At 37.3% G+C, this 25,371-nt stretch overlaps 1 protein-coding gene across 3 annotated transcripts in view; it reads left to right on the top strand.

Annotated features, from left to right (window-relative positions):
* Nucleotides 1–25,371, top strand: part of LOC136863129 (tripartite motif-containing protein 3) — a 443,103-nt gene that overhangs the window by 335,319 nt on the left and 82,413 nt on the right. For all 3 annotated transcript variants that reach the window (XM_067139471.2, XM_067139472.2, XM_067139474.2), the window contains exon 3: nt 23,897–24,156. In XM_067139471.2, the coding sequence (XP_066995572.2) occupies nt 23,897–24,156 (260 nt within the window). The remainder of the gene's footprint in view (nt 1–23,896; nt 24,157–25,371) is intronic.

The raw sequence follows: 25,371 nt of genomic DNA, 5'->3' as shown, positions 1-25,371 counted from the left end.
GGCCTATAGACGTGAAAAAACTAAAGTTGTTAGGGCCTACAGACGTGAAAATTGGTATTTGGATCTCTTTTAAAAACGAAGAAAAACGCGTTCTGGGGGCAAATCACCTTGGGGGGCGGGAGTGAAAAGGAGTTGAATTCCTTTCATGAGGAGACACAAATCAAAAACTGAAGAAGTTACAGAGTTACAGTCGTGATTTGTATTTAGAAGATCCTTTACTATTAAAGAAACAAGTATTTTTGCCGGAAAATTCACTTAGGGGGGGGGGGTAGTGTGAAAGTGAATTATTTAATCTCAAAACTGAAGGTAATAGACGTGAACATTAGTGTTTGGAATCCTCTTTAACATAAAGAAACACGCCTTCTCTTAGTTTTTTTTTGGGGGGGGGGGTGGATAAATAAACTTAACGGCGGTCGGGTGTAAAAGGAGGTGAGACCAATTGATTTTACTGTTCATAATGTATTTATAAGGAGCCTCCGTTGCTCAGACGGCAGAACGCCGGCCTCTCACAGCTGGGTTCCGTGGTTCAAATCCCGGTCTCTCCATGTGACATTCGTGCTGGACAAAACGGAGGCGGGACAGGTTTTTCTCCGGATACTCCGGTTTTCCCTGTCATCATTCATTCCAGCAACACTGTCCAATATCATTTCATTTCATTTGTCATCCATTAATCATTGCCCCAGAGGAGTGCGACAGGTTTCGGCTGCTGGCACAATTCCTATTGTCGCTGCTAGATGGGGGCTTTATTCATTCCATTCCTGACCCTTGTCGAATGACTGGAAACAGGCTGTAGATCTTTGATGTACTTATTCTGATCATAAACCGATCATTTTTAATCTTTCCTGGGTTCGTTTTCAAGAGCCATCTTTTCCTTCGGAGAACGTTCTTAGATTACAGTAGATTCTCCTGGCATATAAATAAAAATTTAAACACTTTTGAAATAAACGATAGGAATGAGATTGACCGTCCAATTTTTCACCTCCATAATAAGATCAATAATGCACGGAAGTATGTCATTCGTATGGCCAGAAATCCCGCACACTTGCCTACGCGCGGCAATGGTGCTGGTCACAACTCAACAATGACAATGGCAGCAGATGTAATTTACCGCCATGTAGAGGTCTTGCATCCTGCTGTGGGGTCCAGAATATCTATCGTAATAATAATAATAATAATAATAATAATAATAATAATAATAATAATAATAATAATAATGTTCTGGACCGTCGTCAAATGTGCGGACCGCACTGGAAACGGGTCCTGGACGGGTGATGACTAAGAATGCAGTCCGGCCGCGGGTTCAGTACCGCCAAGGCACCCAAGAGGACACTACGCCGGATCTTCTGAAGGATTTGATCCGTATTAAAAATGCTTATAGGAAAAGATGGCAAAGATTTAGTAACCCAACTGACCGGGTGGAATACCTGGACTTGGCCCTGGAAGTACGAAATCGATTGCTGGAAGAAAGATTGAAGAATGGAAGGAAACTTGCCGTAATCTATTAGAAAACGAGTCAGATCGCGAATTATGGCGGATTCTCGCAGAAAACGAGTCAGATCGCGAATTTCGGCGGATTATTAATAAAACAATAAGCATTCAATTATAAATGTCAGTATAATACTGTAGCGAAGCACGGGTATCTTGCTAGTCTATATATATAAAATAACTTGTCCTGACTGACTGACTGACTGACTGACTGACTGACTCATCATCGCCGAGCCAAAACTACTGGACATAAAGAAATTAAATTTTGGGGATACATTCATATTAAGATGTAGGTGCTCGCTAAGAGAGGATTTTTGGATATTCCGTCGCTAAGGAGGTGAAAAGGGGGGTGAATTTTTAAATTGAGTGTATCTGTATCTCAAAACTTTAAAAGTGTACAGATGTAAAAATTGGTATTTAGAATCTTCTTTAAAAATAAGGAAACACGTATTTTTCTGTTTTCAGAAAATCCCAATAGGAGGGGTGAAAAATGGTGAAAAGCGGTTAAATGCCTTTAATCAGGATACCGATACTTATATCTCAGAAACTGAAGATATTACAGATCTGAAAATTGGTACTTTTGATCTCTTTAAAAAATTAAGAAACACGTATTTTTTTGTTTTCGGAAAATCCCAATAGGAGGAGTGAAAAGGGGTGAAAAATGGGTTGAATGCCTTTAATGAGGATACTTATATCTCAGAAACTTATGATACTACAGACCTAAAAAATTGGTGTTTGGGATTTCCTTTAAAAATAAAAAAAACGCGTATTTTTTGTTTTTAGAAAATACAATTAATGGCGGGGGGGGGGGGTGAAAAGTGGGTGAAGTTTTAAAATGAGTGTATCTTTATCTCAAAACTTTTAAAGTTTACAGATGTAAAAAATTGGTATTTAGAATCTCCTTTAAAAATAAGTATTTTCTGTTTTCGGAAAATCCCAATAAGAGGGGTGAAACAGGGGTTGAATGCCTTTAATGAGGATACATATATCTCAGAAACTGAAGATATTACAGAACTGAAAATTTGTATATGGGGTCTGCTTTAAAAATAAAGAAACACGTATTTTTTTGTTTTTGGAAAATCCAGTTAATGGCGGTTAAACAGGAGTGACATATTGGGGTGAATTTTTTGAAAGACTATTTCTACAGAATCTGAGAAACGTAGAATGTTACAGGCGTAAAAAGTGGTATTTGGAATCTCCTGTAAATGTAAAGAAACATAGGTGATTTGTTTTTGGAAACTCCTCTTAAGGTGAACTAAAAAGGGGGTGAAATTTTAAAATGAGAATTTATACAGTATATCTCAAAAAACTTAACATGTTACAGAAGTGAAAAATGGTATTTTTATCTCTCTTAAAAATAAAGAAACGTGTATTTTTAGTTTTCGGATATACCTCTTGGGTGGACGAGGTGGGGGGGTTAAAGTGACTGAAAATGGTGTTGAATTCTTTTAATTAAGCTACTGTTATCCCAAAAATGAAGATGTTACAGACGTGAAATTTGATATTTGGAATCTGCTTTAAAAGTAAAGAAACACCTATTCTCGGAGAATCCAATGAATGGGGGCGGGGGTGAAAGAATTATAAATTAATTGACTTAATTGTATGAGAATACTTACATCTAATAAAAACTAAAGTTATTAGGGCCTACAGACGTGAAAATTGGTGTTTGGTTCTCCTTTAAAAACAAAGAAAGCCCGTTTTGGGGGGGAATCATCATGGGGGGCGGGAGTGAAAAATGAATTGAATTCCTTTCATGAGGATACATAAATCAAAAACTGAAGAAGTTAGAGTCGTGATAAATGGTATTTAGAAGATCCTTTACTATTAAAGAAGCCGGCCCCGTGGTGTAGGGGTAGCGTGCCTGCCTCTCACCCGGAGGCCCCGGGTTCGATTCCCGGCCAGGTCTGGGATTTTTACCTGGACCTGAGGGCTGGTTCGAGGTCCACTCAGCCTACGTGATTAGAATTGAGGAGCTACCTGACGGTGAGATAGCGGCCCCGGTCTAGAAAACCACGAATAACGGCCGAGAGGATTCGTCGTGCTGACCCCACGACACCTCGTAATCTGCAGGCCTTCGGACTGAGCAGCGGTCGCTTGGTAGGCCATGGCCCTTCAAGGGCTGTAGTGCCATGGGGTTTGGTTTGGTTTGGTTTTACTATTAAAGAAACAAGTATTTTATGCCGGAAAATTCACTTAGGGTGGGGCGGAGAGGAGTGTGAAAGTGAAAAAATGTTAATTATCTTTATCCCAAAACTGAAGTTAAAAGACGTGAACATTGGTGTTTGGAATCTCCTTCAAACATAAAGAAACACGCCTTCTTTTAGTTTTTTTTGTGGGGGGGGGGGTAAATAAACTTAACGGCGGTGGGGTGTAAAAGGAGGTGAGACCAATTGATTTTACTGTTCATAATGTATTTATAAGGAGCCTCCGTTGCCCAAGCGGTAGCACGCCGGCCTCTCACAGCTGGGTTCAGTGGTTCAAATCCCGGTCTCTCCATGTGACATTCGTGCTGGACAAAACGGAGGCGGGACAGGTTTTTCTCCGGATACTCCGGTTTTTCCTGTCATCGTTCATTCCAGAAACACTGTCCAGTATAATTTCATTTCATTTGTCATTCATTAATCATTGCCCCAGAGGAGTGCGGCAGGTTTCGGCAGCGGGCACAATTCCTATTGTCACCTCTAGATGGGGGCTTTATTCATTCCATTCATGACCCTGTCGAATGACTGGAAACAGGCTGTAGATCTTTGATGTACTTATTCTGATCATAAACCGATCATTTTTAATCTTTCCTCGGTTCGTTTTCAAGAGCCATCTTTTCCTTCGGAGAACGTTCTTAGATTACAGTAGATTCTCCTGGCATATAAATAAAAATGTAAACACGTTTGAAATAAACGATAGGAATGAGATTGACCGTCCAATTGTTCACCTCTATAATAAGGTCAATAATGCACGGAAGTATGTCATTCGTATCGCCAGAAATCCCGCACACTTGCCTACGCGCGACAATGGTTTTGGTCACATTCTCAACAATGACAATGGCAGCAGATGTAATTTACCGCCAAGTAGCGGTCTTGCATCTTGCTGTGGGGTCCGGGAACATATATAATAATAATAAAATAAAAAAATAATAATGTTCTAGACCGTCGTCAAATGTGCGGACCGCGCTGGAAACGGGTTCTGGACGGGTAATGACTAAGAATGCAGTCCGGCCGCGGGTTCAGTAATCGCCAAGGTACCCAAGACGACACCACGCTGGATATCCTGAAGGATTTGATCCTTATAAAAAATGCTTATAAGGAAAAGATGGCAAAGATTTAGGGACCCAACTGACCGGGTGGAATACCTGGACCTAGCCCGGGAAGTACGAAATCGATTGCTGGAAAGAAAGATTGAAAAATGGGAGGAAACTTGCCGTAATCTATTAGAAAACAAATCAGATCGCGAATGTCGGCGGATTATATATTAAAAAATAAGCATTCAATTCTAAATTTCAGTATAATAACGTAGCGAAGCACGGGTATCTTGCTAGTCTATATATATAAAAGAACTTGTCCTGACTGACTGACTGACTGACTGACTGACTGACTGACTGACTGACTGACTGACAGATTCATCATCGCCGACCCAAAACTACTCTATATAAAGAAATGAAATTTTGAGAATACATTTATATTACAATGTAGGTGCTCGCTAAGGGAGGAATTTTGCATATTCCGTCGCTAAAGGGGTGAAAAGGGGGATGAATTTTTAAAATGGGTGTATCTATATCTCAAAACTTTAAAAGTTTACAGACGTAAAAATTGGTATTTAGAATCTCCTTTAAAAATAAAGAAACCCGTGTTTTTTGTTTTCGGAAAATCCCAATAATAGGGGTGAAAAAGGATGAAAAACGGGTGGAATGCCTTTAATGAGGATACTTATATCTCAGAAACTGAAGATATTACAGACCTGAAAATTGGTATTTGGGATCTCCTTTAAAAATAAAGAAACACGTTTTTTTTTTGAAAATCCAATTAAGGGGATGAAAAGGGGGATGAATTTTTAAAATGTATGTATCTATATCTCAAAACTTTAAAAGTTTACAGATGTAAAAATTGGTATTTAGAATCTCCTTTAAAAATAAAGAAACAAGTATTTTTTTGTTTTCGGAAAATTCCAATAGGAGGGGTGAAACAGGGGTTGAATACCTTTTTTTGTTTTGCGAGTTGCTTTACGTCGCACCGACACAGATAGGTCTTATGGCGACGATAGGACAGGGAAGGGGTGGGAGTGGGAAGGAAGCGGCCGTGGCCTTAATTAAGGTACAGCCTCAGCATTTGCCTGGTGTGAATATGGGAAACCACGGCAAACCATTTTCAGGGCTGCCGACAGTGGGGTTCGAACCTACTGTCTCCCGAATACTGGATACTGGCCGCACTTAAGCGACTGCAGCTTCGGGCTCGTGAATACCTTTAATGAGGATACTTATATCTCAGAGACTGAAGATATTACAGCCCTCAAAACTGGTATTTGGGATCTCCTTTAAAAATAAAGAACACGTATTTTTTGTTTTTGGAAAATCCAATTAATGGGGGATGAAAAGGGGGTGATTTTTAAAATCTATATCTCAAAACTTTAAAAGTTTACAGATGTAAAAATTGGTATTTAGAATATCCTGTAAAAATAAAGACACACGTATTTTTTTTGTTTTCGGAAAATCCCAATAGGAGGAGTGAAAAAGGATGAAAAAGGGGTGGAATGCCTTTAATGAGGATACTTATATATCAGAAACTGAAGATATTACTGGCCTATAAATTGGTATTTGGGATCTCCTTTAAAAATAAAGAAACACGTATTTTTTGTTTTCGGAAAATCCCAATACGGGGGGTGAAAAAGGATGAAAAAGGGGTGGAATGCCTTTAATGAGGATACTTATATCTCAGAAACTGAAGATATTACAGACCTGATAATTGATATTTGGGATCTCCTTTAAGAACAAAGTAACACCTATTTTTTTGTTTTTGGAATATCCAGTTATTGGGGGTTAAACAGGAGTGAGAATTTGGGGTGAATTTTTAGAAAGACTATATTTCAGCATATCTCCGAAACGTAAAATGTTACAGGCGTAAAAACTGGTATTTCGAATCTCCTGTAATAGTAAAGAAACATAGGTGATTTGTTTTTGGAAACTCCACTTAAGGGGAACTAGAAAGGGGGTGACATTTTAAAATGAGCATTTCTACAGTATATCCCAAAAACTGCATATGTTACAGAAGTGAAAATGGTATTTTTTAATCTCTATTAAAGATAAAGAAACATTAATTTTTTGTTTTCGGAAAAAGACACTTGGGTTGGGGGAGTATAATTGACTGAAATAAGGTTAAAATCTTTTAATTAGGATACTGACATCTCAAAAACTGAAGATGCTGCAACGTGAAATTTGGTATTGGGAATCTCCTTTAAAAGTAAAGAAATGCGTATGTTTTGTTTTCGGAAATCAACTTTGGGGGGGGGGGGGGATTGAAAAATTAGTTGACTTATTTGTATGAATATACTATTATCTCCAAATGAAAGATTTTGCAGACGTGAAAATTGGTACTTGGAATCTGATTTAAAAGTAAAGCAACATTTATTCTCGGAAAAACCAACGAAGGGGGGGGGGGGGATGAAAGAATTGAAAACTCATATTAATTAATTGTATGAGTATACTTACATCTAATAAAAACCAAAGTAGATACAGACGTGTAAACTGGTATTTGGATCTCCTTTAAATAACAAAGGAAAACGCGTTTTGTGAGCGAATCATCTTGGGTGGGGGATGAAAGGGAGTTGAATTCCTTTTATGAGGACACAGATCACAAAAACTTAAGATGTTAGAGGTGTGATAATTGGTATTTAGAAGATCCTTTACTACTAAACAAACAAGTATTTTTTGCCGGAAAATTCACTTAAGGGGTGGGGAGTGTGAAAGGAAGTGAAAAAAGTGAATTCTTTTTTCCGGGATACTTATATCTCAAAACTGAAGGTATAAGACGTTAACATTGGTATTTGGAATCTCCTTCAAACATAAAGAAAGACGCCTTCTTTTATGGGGGGGGGGGGGTGTAAATCAACAGCGGTGAGGGGAAAAAGGAGTTGAGACCAATTGATTTTATTGTTCATAATGTACTTATTCTGATCATAAACCGATCATTTTTAATCTTTCCTGGATTCGTTTTCAAGAACATTATTTTCCTTTGGAGAACTTAAAGTTAGATTAGAGTAGATTCTCCTGGCATATAAATAAAAATTTAAACACATTTGAAATAAACGATATGATATTGACCGTGCAGTTGTTCACCAGTATAATAAGCTCAATAATGCACGGAAGTATAGAATTCGTATCGCCAGAAATCCCGCGCACTTGCCTACGCGCGACAATGGTGCTGGTCACATTTTCAGCAATGATAATGGCAGCAGATGTAATGTACCGCCAAGTAGCGGTCTTGCGTATTACTGTGGGGTCCAGAAAATTAATAATAATAATAATAATAATAATAATAATAATAATAATAATAATAATAATAATAATAACCTAAATTCAACTAATATCACCCACCCTAATAATAATAATAATAATAATAATAATAATAATAATAATAATAATAATAATAATAATAATAATAATAATAATGTTCTGGACCGTCGTCAAAATGTGCGGACCGCGCCACGCCGGATCTCTTCAAGGATTTGATCCATATTAAAAATGCTTATAGGAAAAGATAGCAAGGATTTAGCTACCCAACTGACCGGGTGGAATACCTGGACCTATCCCGGGAAGTACGAAATCGATTGTTGGAAAGAAAGATTGAAAAATGGGAGGAACTTTCCGTAATCTCTCGGAAAACGAGTCAGATCGCGAATTTTGAAGGATTCTCTCAGAAAACGAGTCTGATCGCGAATTTCGGCGGATTATATATAAAAAGTTAAGTATTCAGTTATGAATTCCAGTAAAATACCGTAGCGAAGCACGGGTATCTTGCTAGTCTCTCTCTCTATATATATATATATATAAAATAGCTTGTCCTGACTGACTGACTGACTGACTGACTCATCATCGCCGAGCCAAAACTACTGGACATAATGAAATTTTGGGAATACATTCATATGAACATGTAGGTGCTCGCTAAGAGAGGATTTTTGGATATTCCGTCGCTAAGGGGGTGAAAATGGGGGTGAAATTTTAAAATGGGTGTATCTATATCTCAAAACTTTAAAAATTTACAAATGTAAACATTGGTATCTGGAATCTTCTTTAAAAATAAGGAAACGCGTATTTTTTGTTTTCAGAAAATCCCAATAGAACGGGTGAAAAAGGGGTTGAATGCCTTTAATCAGGAGACCGGTACTTACATCTCAGAAACTGAAGGTATTACAGACCTGAAAATTGGTACTTTTGATCTCTTTTAAAAATAAAGAAATACGTAATTTTTTGTTTTAGGAAAATCCAATTAATGTCGGGGGTGAAAAGGGGGTGAATTTTTAAAATGAGTGTATCTATATGCAAAAACGTTTAAAGTTTATAGATGTAAAAATTAGTATTTAGAATCTCCTTTAAAAATAAAGAAACAGGTATATTTTTGTTTTCGGAAGATCCCAATAGGAAGGGTGGAAAAGGGTGAAAATGTGTTGAATGCCTTTAAGAGGCAAATTGTATTTCAGAACCTGAAGATATTACAGACCTGAAAATTTGTATTTGGGATCTACTTTAAAAATAATAAAGAAACAGGTATTTTTCGTTTTTGGAAAATCCAAATAATGGGGGGAGAAAAGGGGGTGAATTTTTAAAATGAGTGTATCTACATCTTAAAATTTTAAAAGCTTACAGATGTGAAAATTGGTATTTTGAATCTCCCTTAAAAATAAAATTTTCGGAATATCCCAATAGTAGGGGTGAAAAACGGGTTGAATGCTTTTAATGAGGATACTTAAATCTCAGAAACTGAAGATATTACAGACCTGAAAGATGGTATTTGGGATCTCCTTTAAAAATTAAAAAAAAATTCTTTTGGAAAATCCAAATAATGGGTTGTGAAATGGGGGGTGAATTTTTAAAATTAGTGTATCTATTTCTCAAAACTTTAAAAGTTTACAGATGTAAAAATTGGTACTTAGAATCTCCCTTCAAAATAAAGAAACATGTAATTCTTTGTTTTCGGAAAATCCCATGAAGGAGGGTGAAAAGGGGAAGGGGAATCGTTTGAACACCTTTTATGAGGAGACTTATATCCAAAAACTGAAGAGGTTACAGTCATGAAAATTTAAATTTCGAATCTCCTTTAAAAATAAAGGAAAAGGTATTTTTTGTTTTTGGAAATTCCAAATAATGGGAGGTGAAAAGGAGGGTGAATTTCTAAAATGAGTGTATCTATATCTCGAAACTGTAAAAGTTTACAGACGTAGAAATTTGTATTTAGAATCTTTTCAAAATAAAGAAATACGTATGTTTTGTTTTCGGAAAATCCCAATAGGAGGGGTGAAAAGAAGTGAAAAATGGGTTGAATGCCTCTAATGAGGATACTTATATCTCAGAAACTGAAGATATTACAGACCTGAAAAAAAGTGATTTGATTCTCCTTTAAAAATAAAGAAACATTTATCTACTTTTCGTTTTTGGAAAATCCAAATACTGGAGGGTTGAAAGGGGGGTGAATTTTTAAAATGAGTGTATTTATATCTCAAAACCTTCAAACCTTACAGATGTAAAAATTGGTACTTAGAATCTACTTTCAAAATGAAGAACCACGTATTTTTTTCGGAAAATCCCAATAGGAGGGGTGATAAGGGGTGAAAAATGGTTGAATGCCCTTAATAAGGATCCTTATATCTGAGAAACAGAAGATATTACAGACCAGAAAATCGGTATTTGGGATCTCCTTTATAAATAAAGAAACATGTATTTTTTGTTTTTAGAAAATCCAGATAGTGGGGGGTGGAAGGGGGGTGTATTTTAAAAATGAGTTTATCTGTATCTCAAAACTTCGAAAGTTTGCAGATGTAAAAATTGATATTTATAAACTCCTTTAAAAATAAAATAACACGTATTTTTTTGTTTTCTGTAAATCCCAATAGGAGGGGTGAAAAGTGTGAATAAGGGGATGAATGTCTTTAATGAGGATACTTATATCTCAGAAACTGAAGATATTTCAGACCAGACAGTTAGTATATGGAATCTCCTTTAAAATGCAGAAACTTTAACTTTTTTTGTGTTTGGAAAATCTAATTAATGGGGGTTAAACAGGAGTGACAAATCGGGGTGATTTTTTAGAAAGACTATATCTACAGTATAACTCAGAAACGCAAAATGTTACAGACGTAAAAACTGGTATTTGGAATCTCCTGTAAAGTAAAGAAACAGGTATTCTCGGAAAATCCAATGAAGGTGGGGGGAGAGGGTGAAAAATTGAAAGCTTAATTGAATTAATTGTATGAGGATACCTACATCTAATAAAAACTAAAGTTGTTAAGACGTGAAAATTGGTATTTAGATCTTCTTTAAAAATAAAACGACACTTTTTTGGGCTGGGGGGTGGCGGGGAATCATTTTGTGGGCGGGTGTGAAAAGGACTTGAATTCGTTTCATGAGGACACATATTTCAAAAACTGAAGGTAATCGGTATTTAGAAGATCCTTTACTATTAAAGAAACAAATACTTTTTGCCGGAAAATTCACTTAAGGGGGTGGATCTCAAAACTGAAGGTAACACACGTGAACATTGGTATTTGGAATCTCCTTTAAACATAAAGCAACACGCCTTTTGGGGGGGGGGGGGGGATCAACTTAACCCTGGTGGGGTGAAAACGGAGGTGAGACCAATTGATTTTACTGTTCCTAATATACTTATAATGAGACTGCGTGGCTCAGGCGGCAGCGCGCTGGCCTCTCAGCGCTGGGTTTCGTGGTTCAAATCCCGGTCACTCCATGTGAGATTTGTGCTGGATAAAGCGGAGGTGGGACAGGTTTTCTCCGGGTACTCCGGTTTTTAACCATCATCATTCATTCCAGCAACACTCTCCTATATCATTTCATTTCATTTGTCATTCATTAATCATTGCCCCAGAGGAGTGCGACACGCTTCGGCAGCTTCACAATTCCTATCCTCACCGCTAGCTGGGGGCTTATTCATTCCATTCCCGACCCGGTTGAATGATTGGAAATAGGCTGTGGAATTTCAATGTACTTATTCTGATCATAAACAGATCATTTTAATCTTTCCTGGGTTCGTTTTCAAGAGCCATCTTTTCCTTTGGAGAATCTCCTTAGATTACAGTAGATTCTTCTGGCATATAAATAAAAATGTAAACACATTTGAAATAAGCGATAGGTATAATATTGACCGTGCAATTGTTCACTTCTATAACAAGGTCAATAATACACGGAAGTATGTCATTCGTATCGCCAGAAGTCCTGCGCACTTGCCTACGGCCGACAATGGTGCTGGTCATACTGTCATCATTGACAATGGCAGCAGATGTAATTTACCGCCAAGTAGAGGTCTTGCTTCTTGCTGCGGGGTCGAGAACATCAATAATAATAATAATAATAATAATAATAATAATAATAATAATAATAATAATAATAATAATAATAATAATAATAATAATATATAAATTCAACTCTCTTCACCCACCCTAATGCTACTACTACTACTACTACTACTACTACTAATAATAATAATAATAATAATAATAATAATAATAATAATAATAATAATGTTCTGGACCGTTGTCAAAATGTGCGGACCGTGCTGGAAAAGGGTCCTGGACGGGTAATGACTATGATTGCAGTCCGGCCGCAGGTTCATTACCGCCAAGGCACCCAAGACGACACCACGCCGGATCTCCTCAAGGATTTGAACCACATTAAAAATGCTTATAGAAAAACATGGCAATGATTTAGGGACCCAACTGACCGGGTGAAATACCTGGACCTAGCCCGGGAAGTACGAAATCGATTGCTGGAAAAAAGATTGAAAAATGGGAGGAACGTTGCCGTAATCTCTCAGAAAACGAGTCAGATCGCGAATTTTGGCGGAATCTCTCAGAAAACAAGTCAGATCGCGAATAAGGGCGGGTTATATATAAAACGATAAGCATTCTATTATCAATTTCAGTATAATACCGTAGCGAAGCACGGGTATCTTGCTAGTATATATATAAAATAATATGTCCTGACTGACTGACTGACTCATCATCGCCGAGCCAAAACTACGGGAAATAATGAAATGAAAGAGGATACATTTACAGTATAAGGTAGGTGCTCGCTAAATGAGGATTTTTGTATATTCCATCGCTGAGGGGGTGAAAAGGGGGGTGAAATTTCAAAATGATTATACCAATATCTCGATAAAGTTTACAGATGTAAAAATTGGCATTTCGACTCTCCTTTAAAAATAAGGAAACAAGTATTTTTTTGTTTTCGGAAAATCCCAATAGGAGGGGTGAAAAAGGGTTGAATGCCTTTAATGAGGATACTTATATCTCAGAAACTGAAGGTATTACAGACATGAAAATTGGTATTTGGGATCTCCTTTAAAAATAAACACTTTTTTGTTTTTGGAAAATCCAATTAATGGGAGGATGATGAAGGGGTGAATTTTTAAAATGGTCGTATCTATATTTCAAAACTTTAGATGTAAAAAATGGTATTTATAATCTCCTTAAAGAATAAAAAACACTTATTGGGATTTTCCGAAAACCAAAAAATAGGAGGGCTGAAAAGGGGTTGAATGCCTTTAATGCGGATACTTGTATCTCAGAAACTGAAGATATTGCAGACATGAAAATTGGTATTTGGAATCTCCTTGAAAAATAAAGAAACATGTATTTTTTGTTTTTGGAAAATCCAATTAATGGGCGATTGAAAATGGGGGTGAATTTTTAAAATGAGTGTATCTATATCTCAAAACTTTAAAAGATTACAGATGTAAAAATTGGTATTTAGAGTCTACTTTAGAAATAAAGGAATATAGGTGATTTGTTTTCGGAAACTCCAGTTAAGGTGAACTAAAAGGGGGGTGAAATTTTAAAATGAGCATTTCTACAGTATATCTCAAACTTAACATGTTACAGAAGTGAATATAGTATTTTTTATGTCCAATTAAAATGAAGAAACTTTTTTCGAAAAAAACACTTGGGGGGGGGGGTAAAGTGACTGAAATTGGGGTTGAATTATTTAAATTAGGATACTGATATCTCATAAAACTGAAGATGTTACAGACTTGAATTTTGGTATTTGGAATCTCCTTTAAAAATAAAGAAATGCGTAACTTTGTTTTCGGAAATCCACTTAAAGGAGAGGGGGATTGAAAAATGAATTGAATTATTTGTATGAAGATACTATTATTTCAAAAACGAAAGATATGCAGGCGTGAAAATTGGTATTTGGAATCTGCTGTAAAAGTAAAGAAACACGTATTCTCGGAATATCCAGTGAACGGGGGGATGGGGGGAGGTGAAAGAATTGATAAATTAATTGAATTAATTGTATGAGGATACTTCCATCTAATAAAAACTAATGTTGTTACAGACGTGAAAATTGGTATTTGGATCTCCTTTAAAAACAAAGAAACACGCGTTTTGGGGGGGAAATCATCTTGGGGAGCGGGGATGAAAAGGAGTTGCATTCTTTTCATGAGGACACATATCTCAAAAACTGAAGATATTAGAGTCGTGATAATTGATATTTAGAAAATCCTTTACTATTAAAGAAACACGTATTTTTTGCCGGAAAGTTCACTTAAGGTGAAGGAAGTGAAAGGAAGTGAAAAAAGTGAATTCTTGTTATGGGGATACTTATATCTCAAAACTGAAGGTAACAGACGTGAACATTGGTATTTGGAATCTCCTTTAGGCATAAAGAAACACGCCTTTCTTTCTTTTGCGGGGAGGGGTAAATCAACTTACAGTGGGGTGAAAAAGGAGTTCGGACCATCTGATTTTACTGTTCATAATGTACTTATTCAAATCATAAACCGATCATTTTAAATCTTTGCTGGTTTCGTTTTAAAGAGCCATTTTACCGGGCGAGTTGGCCGTGCGGTTAGGAGCGCCCAGCTGTGAGCTCGCATCCGGGAGATAGTGGGTTCGAACCCCACTGTCAGCAGCCCTGAAGATGGTTTTCCGTGGTTTCCCATTTTCACACCAGGCAAATGCTGGGGCTGTACCTTAATTAAGGCCACGGCCGCTTCCTTCGTATTCCTAGGCCTTTCCTGTACCATCGTCGCCATATGACCTTTCTGTGTCTGTGCGACGTAATAGCAAGTAGCAAATAGCAAGAGCCTTCTTTTCCTTTGGAGAACTAGAGTTAGATTACAGTAGCTTCTCCTGGCATAATAATAAAATTTTAAACACATTTGAAATAAACGATAGGAATGATATTCGCCATGCAATTGTTCACCTTTATAATAAGGTCAATAATGCACGGAAGTATACCATTCGTATCGCCAGAAATCCCGCGCACTTGCCAACGCGCGACAATGGTGCTGGTCACTTTGTCAGCAATGACAATGGCAGCAGATGTAATTTACCGCCATGTAGCGGTCTTGCAACATGCTGCATGGTCCAGGACATCATTCATAATAATAATAATAATAATAATAATAATAATAATAATAATAATAATAATAATAATAATAATAATAATAATAATAATAATAATGTTCTGGACCGTCGTCAAAATGTGCGGACAGCGCTGGAAACGGGTCCTGGCCGGGTAATGACAACGAATGCAGTCCGACCGCGGGTTCAGTACCGCCAAGGCACCCAAGAATACAACACGCCGGATCTCCTCAAGGATTTGATCCATATTCAGAATGCTTATAGGAAAAGATTTGCAAAGATTTAGGGACCCAACTGGCCGGGCGGAATACCTGGAGCTAGCACGGGAAGTACTAAATCGATTGCTGGAAATAAAGATTGAAAAATGGGAGGAACTTCGCCGTCAGATCGCGAATTTTGGCGGATTATATATAAAATGTTAAGCATTCAATTATAAATTTCAGTATAATACCGTAGCGAAGCACGGGCATCTTGCTAGTTTTATGTATATAGATATTCGAGCATACCATAAAGTGATGGATCTCTCTCTCTCTCTCTCTCTCTGTGTGTGTGTGTGTGTGTGTGTGTGTGTGTGTGTGTGTGGTTAATTCCTCTGGCTCGGGGGCAGAGTGTTTGTGTTCGTCTAAATATATTCGCCTACAATATATCACACTACCTCCCGCTCAGAAACACGCAGTAGTGAACTTGTATTAACTTAACTTGCGTAGGCCTGTATCTCGGGACTTTCTTGTCCTGATGATTCGAGCTTAAGAACCAGAGTGCGTAGTATATGCGGTCAGCTGGTCAATAGAACTTGATTAAAATGTTGTTGTTTGAGTCATCAGTCCATTGACTGGTTTGATACAGCTGTCCCTGTCAGCCTATCCTGTGCTTACCTTTTCATTTCTACGTAACTAGTGCATCCTACATCTACTCTAATCTGATTGTCATCATGGTCTACCCCTACCGTTCTTACCGCCTACACTTCCCTCAAAAATCAACTGAACAAGTCCTGAGTGTCTTCTCGTTAAATTTAGCCAAATCGATCTCCTCTCTCCAATTTGATTCCGTATCTATCTGTGTCGGTGCGATGTAAAAACATTCGATCTATCCATCTCACCGTCAGCATTCCTCTGTAACACCACATTTCGAAAGCTTATATTTTCTTTATTTCTGAGCTAGTTATCATCTATGTTTCACTTCCATACAATGTCTCGCTCCAGAAGAAAGTCTTCAAAAACATCTAATTCCTATATCAGTGTTCGAAATGAGCAATTTATTTTGTATGAAATCCTTCTTTGCTTGTGCTAGTCTGCATTTTATGTCCTCCTCACTTCTGCAATCAGTACTACCCAAGTAACAATATTCATCTACGCTTCATTTCCTAATATAATATATCCTGCATCACCTGACTTCGTTCGACTGCACTCTATTTACTTTTGTTTTGGACTTAGTTATTTTAATAATGTACTCCTTCTCCAAGGCTCTGTCCATATCATTCAGCAATTTCTCCAGATCTGCTGCAGTCTCACATAAAACAACAATGTCATCAGCAAATCTCAGGGTTTTGTTTTCCTTTATCGCCTGTTCTATGTTATCATTGAAAAGGAGAGTCGACAAACTGCAGTCTTGCCTTAACTCCTTTCTGTATTGTTGCTTCTGTTTCAAAGCCACCGATTTTTATCACCGCAGACTGATTTTTATAAAGATTGTAGATAATTCTTCGATCTCAGTATTTGATCCGGATCACCTTCAGAATCTCAAATGGCTTGGTCCAGTCAAAATTATATGAATGCATTTTCTAGATCTACGAACTCCACCTACGTCTTCTACGATCATACATAAAGCCAGGATTGCTTCACGTGTTCCTACATTTCTTCTGAAGCCAAATGGATACAATGTAAATTAATGATTGGTAAAGTGATACAGCGTGTTGCAGCATATTGAACCCTTTGGTCCACTATGAAGGATACCTACCTTCCTTACCTATCAGCAGTTTTCATGAGATCTGTCTCATGGGTCGTTTCGGGTTCTTCGTCACTTGCTGAGGTAAAAGTTAGGGTTCAGTAATCCTAATCTATCTACTCAAATGAAAGGTCTATTCCTAAAATATTTGTATTTTATTTTAGAAAATTTTACTGAAGAAACTAATAATTTGAAATCCATGTATAATTCGGACTCTATCTTGTCCACTTAACACAACAACCATTTTTACACAGAGGGGCCGAACGCTGGTTTGAGCCTTTGACTTAACTGCCTGGTGGGCATCCTTACTAGAAACCATTGTCTCAATTATTAAATAAAGAAAGGAAAGTCTGGAAATCCTTAAATTTGGCTTCCATGTGAGACTACATGTTCCATCATAATGATTCTTGATGGTCCAGCCCTCGTAACACGAGCTCTGGATTCTGGGTATAATTAACGCAGTCCAATCGATGTGTGCCACACAGTGGTTGTACGGCATGAACCCTTAATTGAATCAATGTGACCTGCGACTATGTCATGGAACGACCTCTAAACTTCTAAGTTACTTTAAAGTCATTGTGGATGATGACCGCAAGGTAAATGATGCTACAGTGCCACATGGCCCTGTTTTAAGTCCCTGAGGTTGATGACCTCATGACCATCCAAGTTTCTAAGCTGAAGGCTAAACACAATTAAGTTACATCGGTTGATAACCAAAGTTTCCACTTTACTAATCCCAGCACATTTACTGCTCAATCAATCAAAGTCAAATAATGCAACAACAACAACGCTCACAATATTTTGTGGCAGTAAAATCCATTACCTTTGGATATGTCCCCTTAATCGTTACGTTAACATTTAAATATTCCCAGAAAATTAAACTAAGATTTCCAGAATGCATCTTCAAGTTATTCGCTTGGTTTAAATTGATTTCACAAATACGGTTTTCATTGAATTTAATAATTAAATAAATTTAAATGATTTAATGAAATCTTAATTAACAACAAATTCCATCTCCACGGACGAATGGTTTCTTTCACAAGTCCCTACTCAAAATTTGATGGAATTAAATTTTAATTCACTCATGTTTATCATCTGTTGTTATCGTGCAGCTGGAAAAAATTTACATCATTTACTTCCAGTATTATATTTTGTTTCATGACATCACACTTTAATCTAATCTAATACTAACCATTATTGATACTTGGATAACCCTAATAATTAAGTACAAAACCATAAATAACTCGCCGTACAATGTAAGCCTATTACGATGTCATATATTGTCATAACATTCCATAAAGTTTTGTGCACTCCTCACACACAAACAATCATCACTACCACCACTCTATATTTTGGACAACCCTGAAATTGGCTAACCTCGCTCATTATGCTCTAACTTCATGGTTTCAAATATACATTACGATCTCAATTAAACAAATTCACAGTATCTAATAACCTACACGTTATTTCCGGATGATATTTTCAACTAGTTCTCGCAAATAATGATCTCCGTTGCCAAGAATGCAGTTTTATTTTTACCCGTAGCAAGCGCACAACTCCGTTATCCGAGCGGCGAACTCCGATCAGCTGGCGGCATTGCATACAAACGACCCTCCCCCTGTCTGTCAGTTTTAATATGAAACACATGTCTTTCGCCACGCTTGACTTGCTTCTAAGAATGAACCCCTTCGACTTCGCAAAATAGAACAAAATACGATATTCTGACCAAACAAATATGCACATAGATTTACTTTTAAATGTCCTACAATACTTGTACACGTCGCAAATTAATACCGGCGTGGATTCACGCACTCTACTTTCCATCCCAAACGTTATAAAATCTTCCTCGGGCACACACCAAAGTCCCGGGTTCACTACAGGCTTCAAGTCACCTGATTCGCAAATCCCATCTCAACTCATACGACAAATCTAACCTCTTGCCTTCAACTGGACAACTCTCACTGACAAAAGAACTGGAATAAAAATCCTTACTAGAATCAACGACGCATAATACGCACAAATACTTTAATAATGAACAACCTCGCATAAAATGATCTCGTATTTTAAAACTTGGATTTTCACAAAAATTGACAGACAAATTTTACTGTTATTTATTGTCATATAGACCTAGTTTAAACGGACATTAATAACGTTACACTTCGTGACAAAATTCACCGATCTGCATTACTCAACACTACATACAGCGCTTCCACCCGATTGAAAATGGGTAACCACGGATCCTTTTGCACCAATTCCATCAAAATTCCAACAGAAAAATTTTACGTCGAATAAATATCTTAATTTGACTTCACAAAATATAGGCAATAAATTCACGGAAATGACGTTCTACTTTGGACGTTATAATCACTTCGAAACCCTCATTAATAACTTTTACAATATTACACGCACTCGCAATACTTTAAAATTTTATCCAAGCAGAATATAAAACCAATGTCCTTTCGTCATATTTCTAACATTCACAAAAACATATGGGTGACCAACTGCGTCATAAATACCCATTTCAAATACATATAAGTTTGACATCATAAAACAAGATATAGTAGGCGGTAAGATGGTATGTCACCTACCTTAGGTTACGTCAACGTCCATCTTTGGGCTCACCTCTGACACTCCGTCATTTATTTAGCCATTTTTACATTTCTGGCTGTACATAGAATTTTCTTCGTGTTTCCTGGAAATAAAGCATAAAAGAAAATAAATGCCCTTTCACTCGTCGTCTTCGTTGATCGCACTCGACAAATTGTATTTATTATCCGCACACGAATTACTTTTATTCACAATGTTACAAATTTTACCAAAGCTACTTCGGCAACTTGACCGTCCAATGTATCAAATTACTTATGCTCAAAAAAACTATCTCCACATGGAGTCAAGACCCAGCCACATCGGTAGAATCTAGGTTTGTGGTACTTAGTCTTCTTTTGACGAACGATTTACTTGCACAGTTCAACCCTCTCTTTTAAGCTTCAATGATACAAATGCAGGGGGTTTCAACATGGCGTCCCTTCTTATTTATAGACGTTACCCCCTCTCTCCAGGCATTTTCCCTTTGCCGCCAAGAAAACTTGCGTAACTTTTCCGACTTAAATGAACTGTATTTAAAAGAGTTTTTGATGTAACCACATACTTGTTAACTCGTTAGCAGTAGTGTTCATGAACATTTAAAATTTATTCTCATTAAATTAACCGGTTAAATGACCTCATTTGATAGGCCCTTTTTTCTGTAGACTTAGCGTGGGTAACATAGACACGCGCGCCATTCTGAAATAATCCATCGAAATGGCTTAGCAGTCTCAAATCCGTCTTACTAAAGCCCAAGTGTCTTATAGATAAATGCAGGACCCTCGTTATTCTGCGTTCACCACTAATTATTTTATTTAAATATATTTATTCAACCTAAACTTTCTTCTGTATCCTTCCACATTCAACACGTGCGGATAACGTCACGTATCATCGCGCGTGAATGAAGGTAGCCACCCCTCTTTGCCACATGTCGCCTTGGATATATATAAAATCTCGAGCTTCCTATTACAATTGACATGGGCCTCCTGTAATATTTCTACTTAAAATTCTTAGGGCACAATATCCTGTGTGGTGTAGTGGTTAGTGTGATTAGCTGCCACCCCCGGAGGCCCGGGTTCGATTCCCGGCTCTGCCACGAAATTTGAAAAAGTGGTACGAGGGATGGAACGGGGTCCACTCAGCCTCGGGAGGTCAACTGAGTAGAGGTGGGTTCGATTCCCACCTCAGCCATCCTGGAAGTGGTTTTCCGTGCTTTCCCACTTCTCCTCCAGGCAAATGCCGGAATGGTACCTAACTTAAGGCCACGGCCGCTTCCTTCCCTCTTCCTTGCCTATCCCTTCCAATCTTCCCCATCCCCCAGCAAGGCCCCTGTTCAGCATAGCAGGTGAGGCCACCTGGGCGAGGTACTGGTCATCCTCCCCAGTTGTATCCCCCGACCCAGAGTCTGAAGCTCCAGGACACTGCCCTTGAGGCGGTAGAGGTGGGATCCCTCGCTGAGTCCGAGGGAAAAGCCAACCCTGGAAGGTAAACAGATTAAGAAGAAGAAGGGTGCAATATAATGATGTCCTGTAGAACCATACATTTCATTTATTTCAGTCAGTATAGATGAACTATTTCTTAATTGTACAGTTTTTACTCCCTGAAATGAAGTCTCCTTGGATTGTGATTCCCTTTCCAAATTCCTCTTTGATTTCCTTTATCGCCTGTTTTATGTAAACATTGAACTACAGATTAGTTTTATACTTTCGGACTAACAATTATTGTAGATATCTGCCAGTTTCAAGAACTTATTACCGCTTACTTGATGTTCTTTCATTCTTAAACTGCTACTGACTCCTGAACAACACCTGACTTCGTTCGACTGCACTCTATCACTTTTGTTTTGGACTTATTTATCCTTTTTAGAATCAGGTCTGAAGTGGGCACTACAAGTAAAACAGGATACATGAATAGTTACATTTGTACAATACTAGAGGAAATGAAATGAAATGGCGTATGGGTTTTAGTGCCAGGAGTGTCCGAGGACATGTGCAGGTCTTTTGATTTGATGCCCGCTGACGACCTGCGCGTCATGATGAGGATGAAATGATGATGAAGACGTCACATACACCCAGCCCCTGCGCCAGCGGAATTAAAATTCCCGACCCTGTCGGGAATCAAACCCGGGACCCCTGTGGCCAAAGCCCAGCACGCTAACCATTTAGCCATGGAGCCGGACATACTGGAGGAAATATGGTATTATGTAAACCATTTGTGTTATGTACTTATATATTAGGAAAACAACAGATCGTAATCTGCCACCTGGGCGACTGCCGTAAATGCAGATCAGTACCGGTAGTGATTGATTGATTATGTTAACCATGTTTAAAAATATTTTTTTGTTAATAAGGAAGCAATTTTTTCAGTGTCGATTTATTAACATAACATAGGTTTTTCAGTCTGTCTAATCATGAAAAATAGCACTTAGTACACTATAACATACCTGTGAAAAATGAACAGTACCGGTAATAAGAAGAATGACATGTTTCTTTCTACGAGGACATCTTCCGATTCTATCAAATCACTTTTAATCTTGTATATTATGTATGTACAATATAGTTTACATTGCATAAAGTGGTCAGTGATTGTGAATTAGTGATATTATCAACAAGTGAGATAAACTATGAATGTAGAAGTCTGTTTACATTTTAGTAACTTTGAGAAAGTTTTTAGTACTTATCTTAAATCAGTTTTATGTCCTTTACTTGTAGTACCCACTTCTGGACTGATTCTAGGTCCCTTACTTAGGTTATGGCTAACTAGTATAATTGTTTGCAGGGATTAAGGGGAAGGTGGAAGGGTAACAATTTTGTTCAGCAAAGAGAGGAGGAAGTGCTACATGGCTGTAATATATTTGTTCTGGCGAGTATTGGAATGAATGGTTATGACTTTGGAAGAAATAAATATGCAGTAAAAATTTTAAGAGGGCCTTGTATGACTTCATATTTAGTGATAAAATAACAACCTACATAATGGTCCCACACAATTCACAATGATTGCCAAGTGTATGCAACATAAACAATATTGTTCATATATATGCATGGTTAAAAGTGATTTGATAGAATCCGATGATGTTCTTGTATAATGGAACATGTATGTTATAGTGTTCTAACTTTTATATTGCATGTTTTGACAGATTGAAAAACAAGTTATGTTTAAAACTATTTGACATATCCTGCCTCTATATATTGTAAAGCAATGCAAGTGTTGATATTGTGATCATAGCCACATGACCTCCAGTTTTACATTTAATCCAAACCACAGGAGGTCACAAATCCATCTAGTGGAGAAATATGTTATTACAAACATGAGAAAATAAGAAACAAGAGAATGTGAGCTAATTTCTGCTTGCCAGCTTCACCATGAGATCGCACATCAATACTAATTGATGGGATGGTTCTTCAGAAATATTCAGTCTCAAAGTGGAAAATTTAGGGTGAGGAGAAAACTATACAAACGGAATGATCTTACTGGGGGCTGATTTTATTTATTCTTATTTAGCATATGACATACAAAGCATAGGGGGTTGATAAAACATGGCTAGAAGAACGGATAATGATGAGGTAGGAGTCCATATATTTGAAGACTGCATTGTGTATGAAGATGTGGAAGTTATCTTGTCCTTTTGTATTTTCATGTTTGACCTAGTCTCCTTTCTTTGTTCTCACTCTTGTCAATGCGTTTATCCCATTATGTGTTCCCTTCCATTCGTTGTATTGACCCATTGGGATCTTTTCCTTCTTCAGTGTTTGTTATGTGTCCCTAGTCTTTAACCGCCTGATATCTTTATCTTTCTTCCCTTTTCCTGTCTTATACTACACTTCCCACATCGAGAATGAAGATCTGTCTATGTAGCCCCCACAGTGAGTGCTGATACCCACCTCATTGTTGAAGCTAGGAAGCAGGAACAAGCTTATTGCAGACTGAGAAGGAATGGAAGGAGAGGAACTAGAATTAATGAGTAGAGAGTCCATCTAGTTGAAGATTTTGAGATTATCCTTGTCCATTAGTAGTTTGATATTTGTCCTTGTCTCTTCTTTATGTTGCTCCTTCTTCACACACTGACCTGCCATTATGTTTATCCTACCTATTTTGCATTCCTTTTCATATTCCTATCTTTCTGTATATGACTTGATCTTTTATGTTTGTTCCTTCCCACTACTTATAACATGTCCTTGTGTATATTCCTTTCCTTTTTCCCAAGATTTTTAGATAGTGTGTTCTTCACAATGACTATTATTAGGCTTAGTTATTACCATATACTTCAGCTGGGAATTAAGACAGAATATATTTTCTGTTGCAGGTATGTATGATGGCGGTGAACATACACCAAAGTTGCTGCCATGCTCGCACACTGTTTGCCTACACTGTCTAACTCGCATTGCTGCTTCTCAGACAAGAGATACTGGCTCATTCCGCTGCCCGATTTGTCGTGAGTTGATCAACATCCCACGGGGTGGTGTCAGTGCTCTACCACCATCATTCCTAGTGAACCAGCTCCTGGATTTGATGTCACGACAACGTCGTGAAGTCATTCCAAAATGCTCTGTGCACATTAATCAAGTATGTGTGTTAACATTTTTTTCTTTATATTAATATGAGTAATTACAAATGTTAAATATATCAGTAAATGATAATCTATGTTAGAACAGTGTTAAACTAAATTCTGTTTATGTGAGCAAGATTTGGCATCAGGTGTAGCATGACACCAAAGAACTGGAAAGCATTGTCTCCCTTCTAAGCTGCCTAGGGAAATGAGTATATGCTAACAATGCTATAATGAGAAATCTTAAGTACTTTTTCCAAGCAAATTGTGGTAGATTATGCAAGAGGAAACCTAAATTGCCAGTGGATAAATTGTAGTCACCATGGCAATATGTATGTTGTTCCTACTACCTTTGCATTTTGTGGTTGCAGCTGATACAGTAAATAATAATCTGTTAGAACTGTTTAAGCACAGCCTATGTTGAAAATAAATCAAACTTTCTCAGTATGGTCTACAGTACATTCTTTATTTTCTAGATGTATTTATCTTCTGTAGCTGACAAATGTGTTCAGAAATTATTCATCTCTGTTTGTTAAAAGTGCAAGAAGTACTAAGGAGGTATAGCAGAAGCTGACCTTTTGCACTCATGGTCCAGCTTTGTATTTCTGAATTTATAAAATATGATGCCCTTTTATTAATAATGAAATGTTGATGCTTGTGAATATGAATAGTTATTTCTGAACCTGTATAAATGGAAATGTCTTCTTTGCTGAAGTTCAGCTGCTGAACAATTTGAATAGAATGTATTCAGAATGTTTACATTGTTTGGTCAGCAATTGGTCTCCAGCAATGGACACTTTTTCCAGTACTCATCACGTGCTGTTACTGTGGGTCCATTTACTAATGGATATTACTATAAAACATTGTGATGTTTATTCATTGAAATGTGTATTGGGCCCTGATATTTAGATGAGAGAATATTTCTGTTAAAATTTAACTCTAAACTTCTATTCAAAATGAAGTACTGTGACATGAGCGATGCCCATTGTCTTCCTATGTCTTAAACAATGGATTGAGAATACATCCCAGTGATTCTGTCTTGTACTTGATGGTTAATTGTGCATTCAAGAACATATGTTTAATATGTATCTGCCAGCAATGTTGAAAAGGGTGCCTCTCCTTCACTAACCCCAAAGATTTATGAAGAATGTTCCAATGTAATTTTTGTACCTGTAGTTCACAACTGTCAACTGGTCTTGCACAGAATATTTTAAATATAGACACACAAAGAC

Source organism: Anabrus simplex, chromosome 2, assembly GCF_040414725.1.
Source record: "Anabrus simplex isolate iqAnaSimp1 chromosome 2, ASM4041472v1, whole genome shotgun sequence".
NCBI classification, from domain to species: domain Eukaryota; kingdom Metazoa; phylum Arthropoda; class Insecta; order Orthoptera; family Tettigoniidae; genus Anabrus; species Anabrus simplex.
Note: the sequence above shows the minus strand (reverse complement) of the source record. Positions and strands in the feature narration are given on the sequence as shown.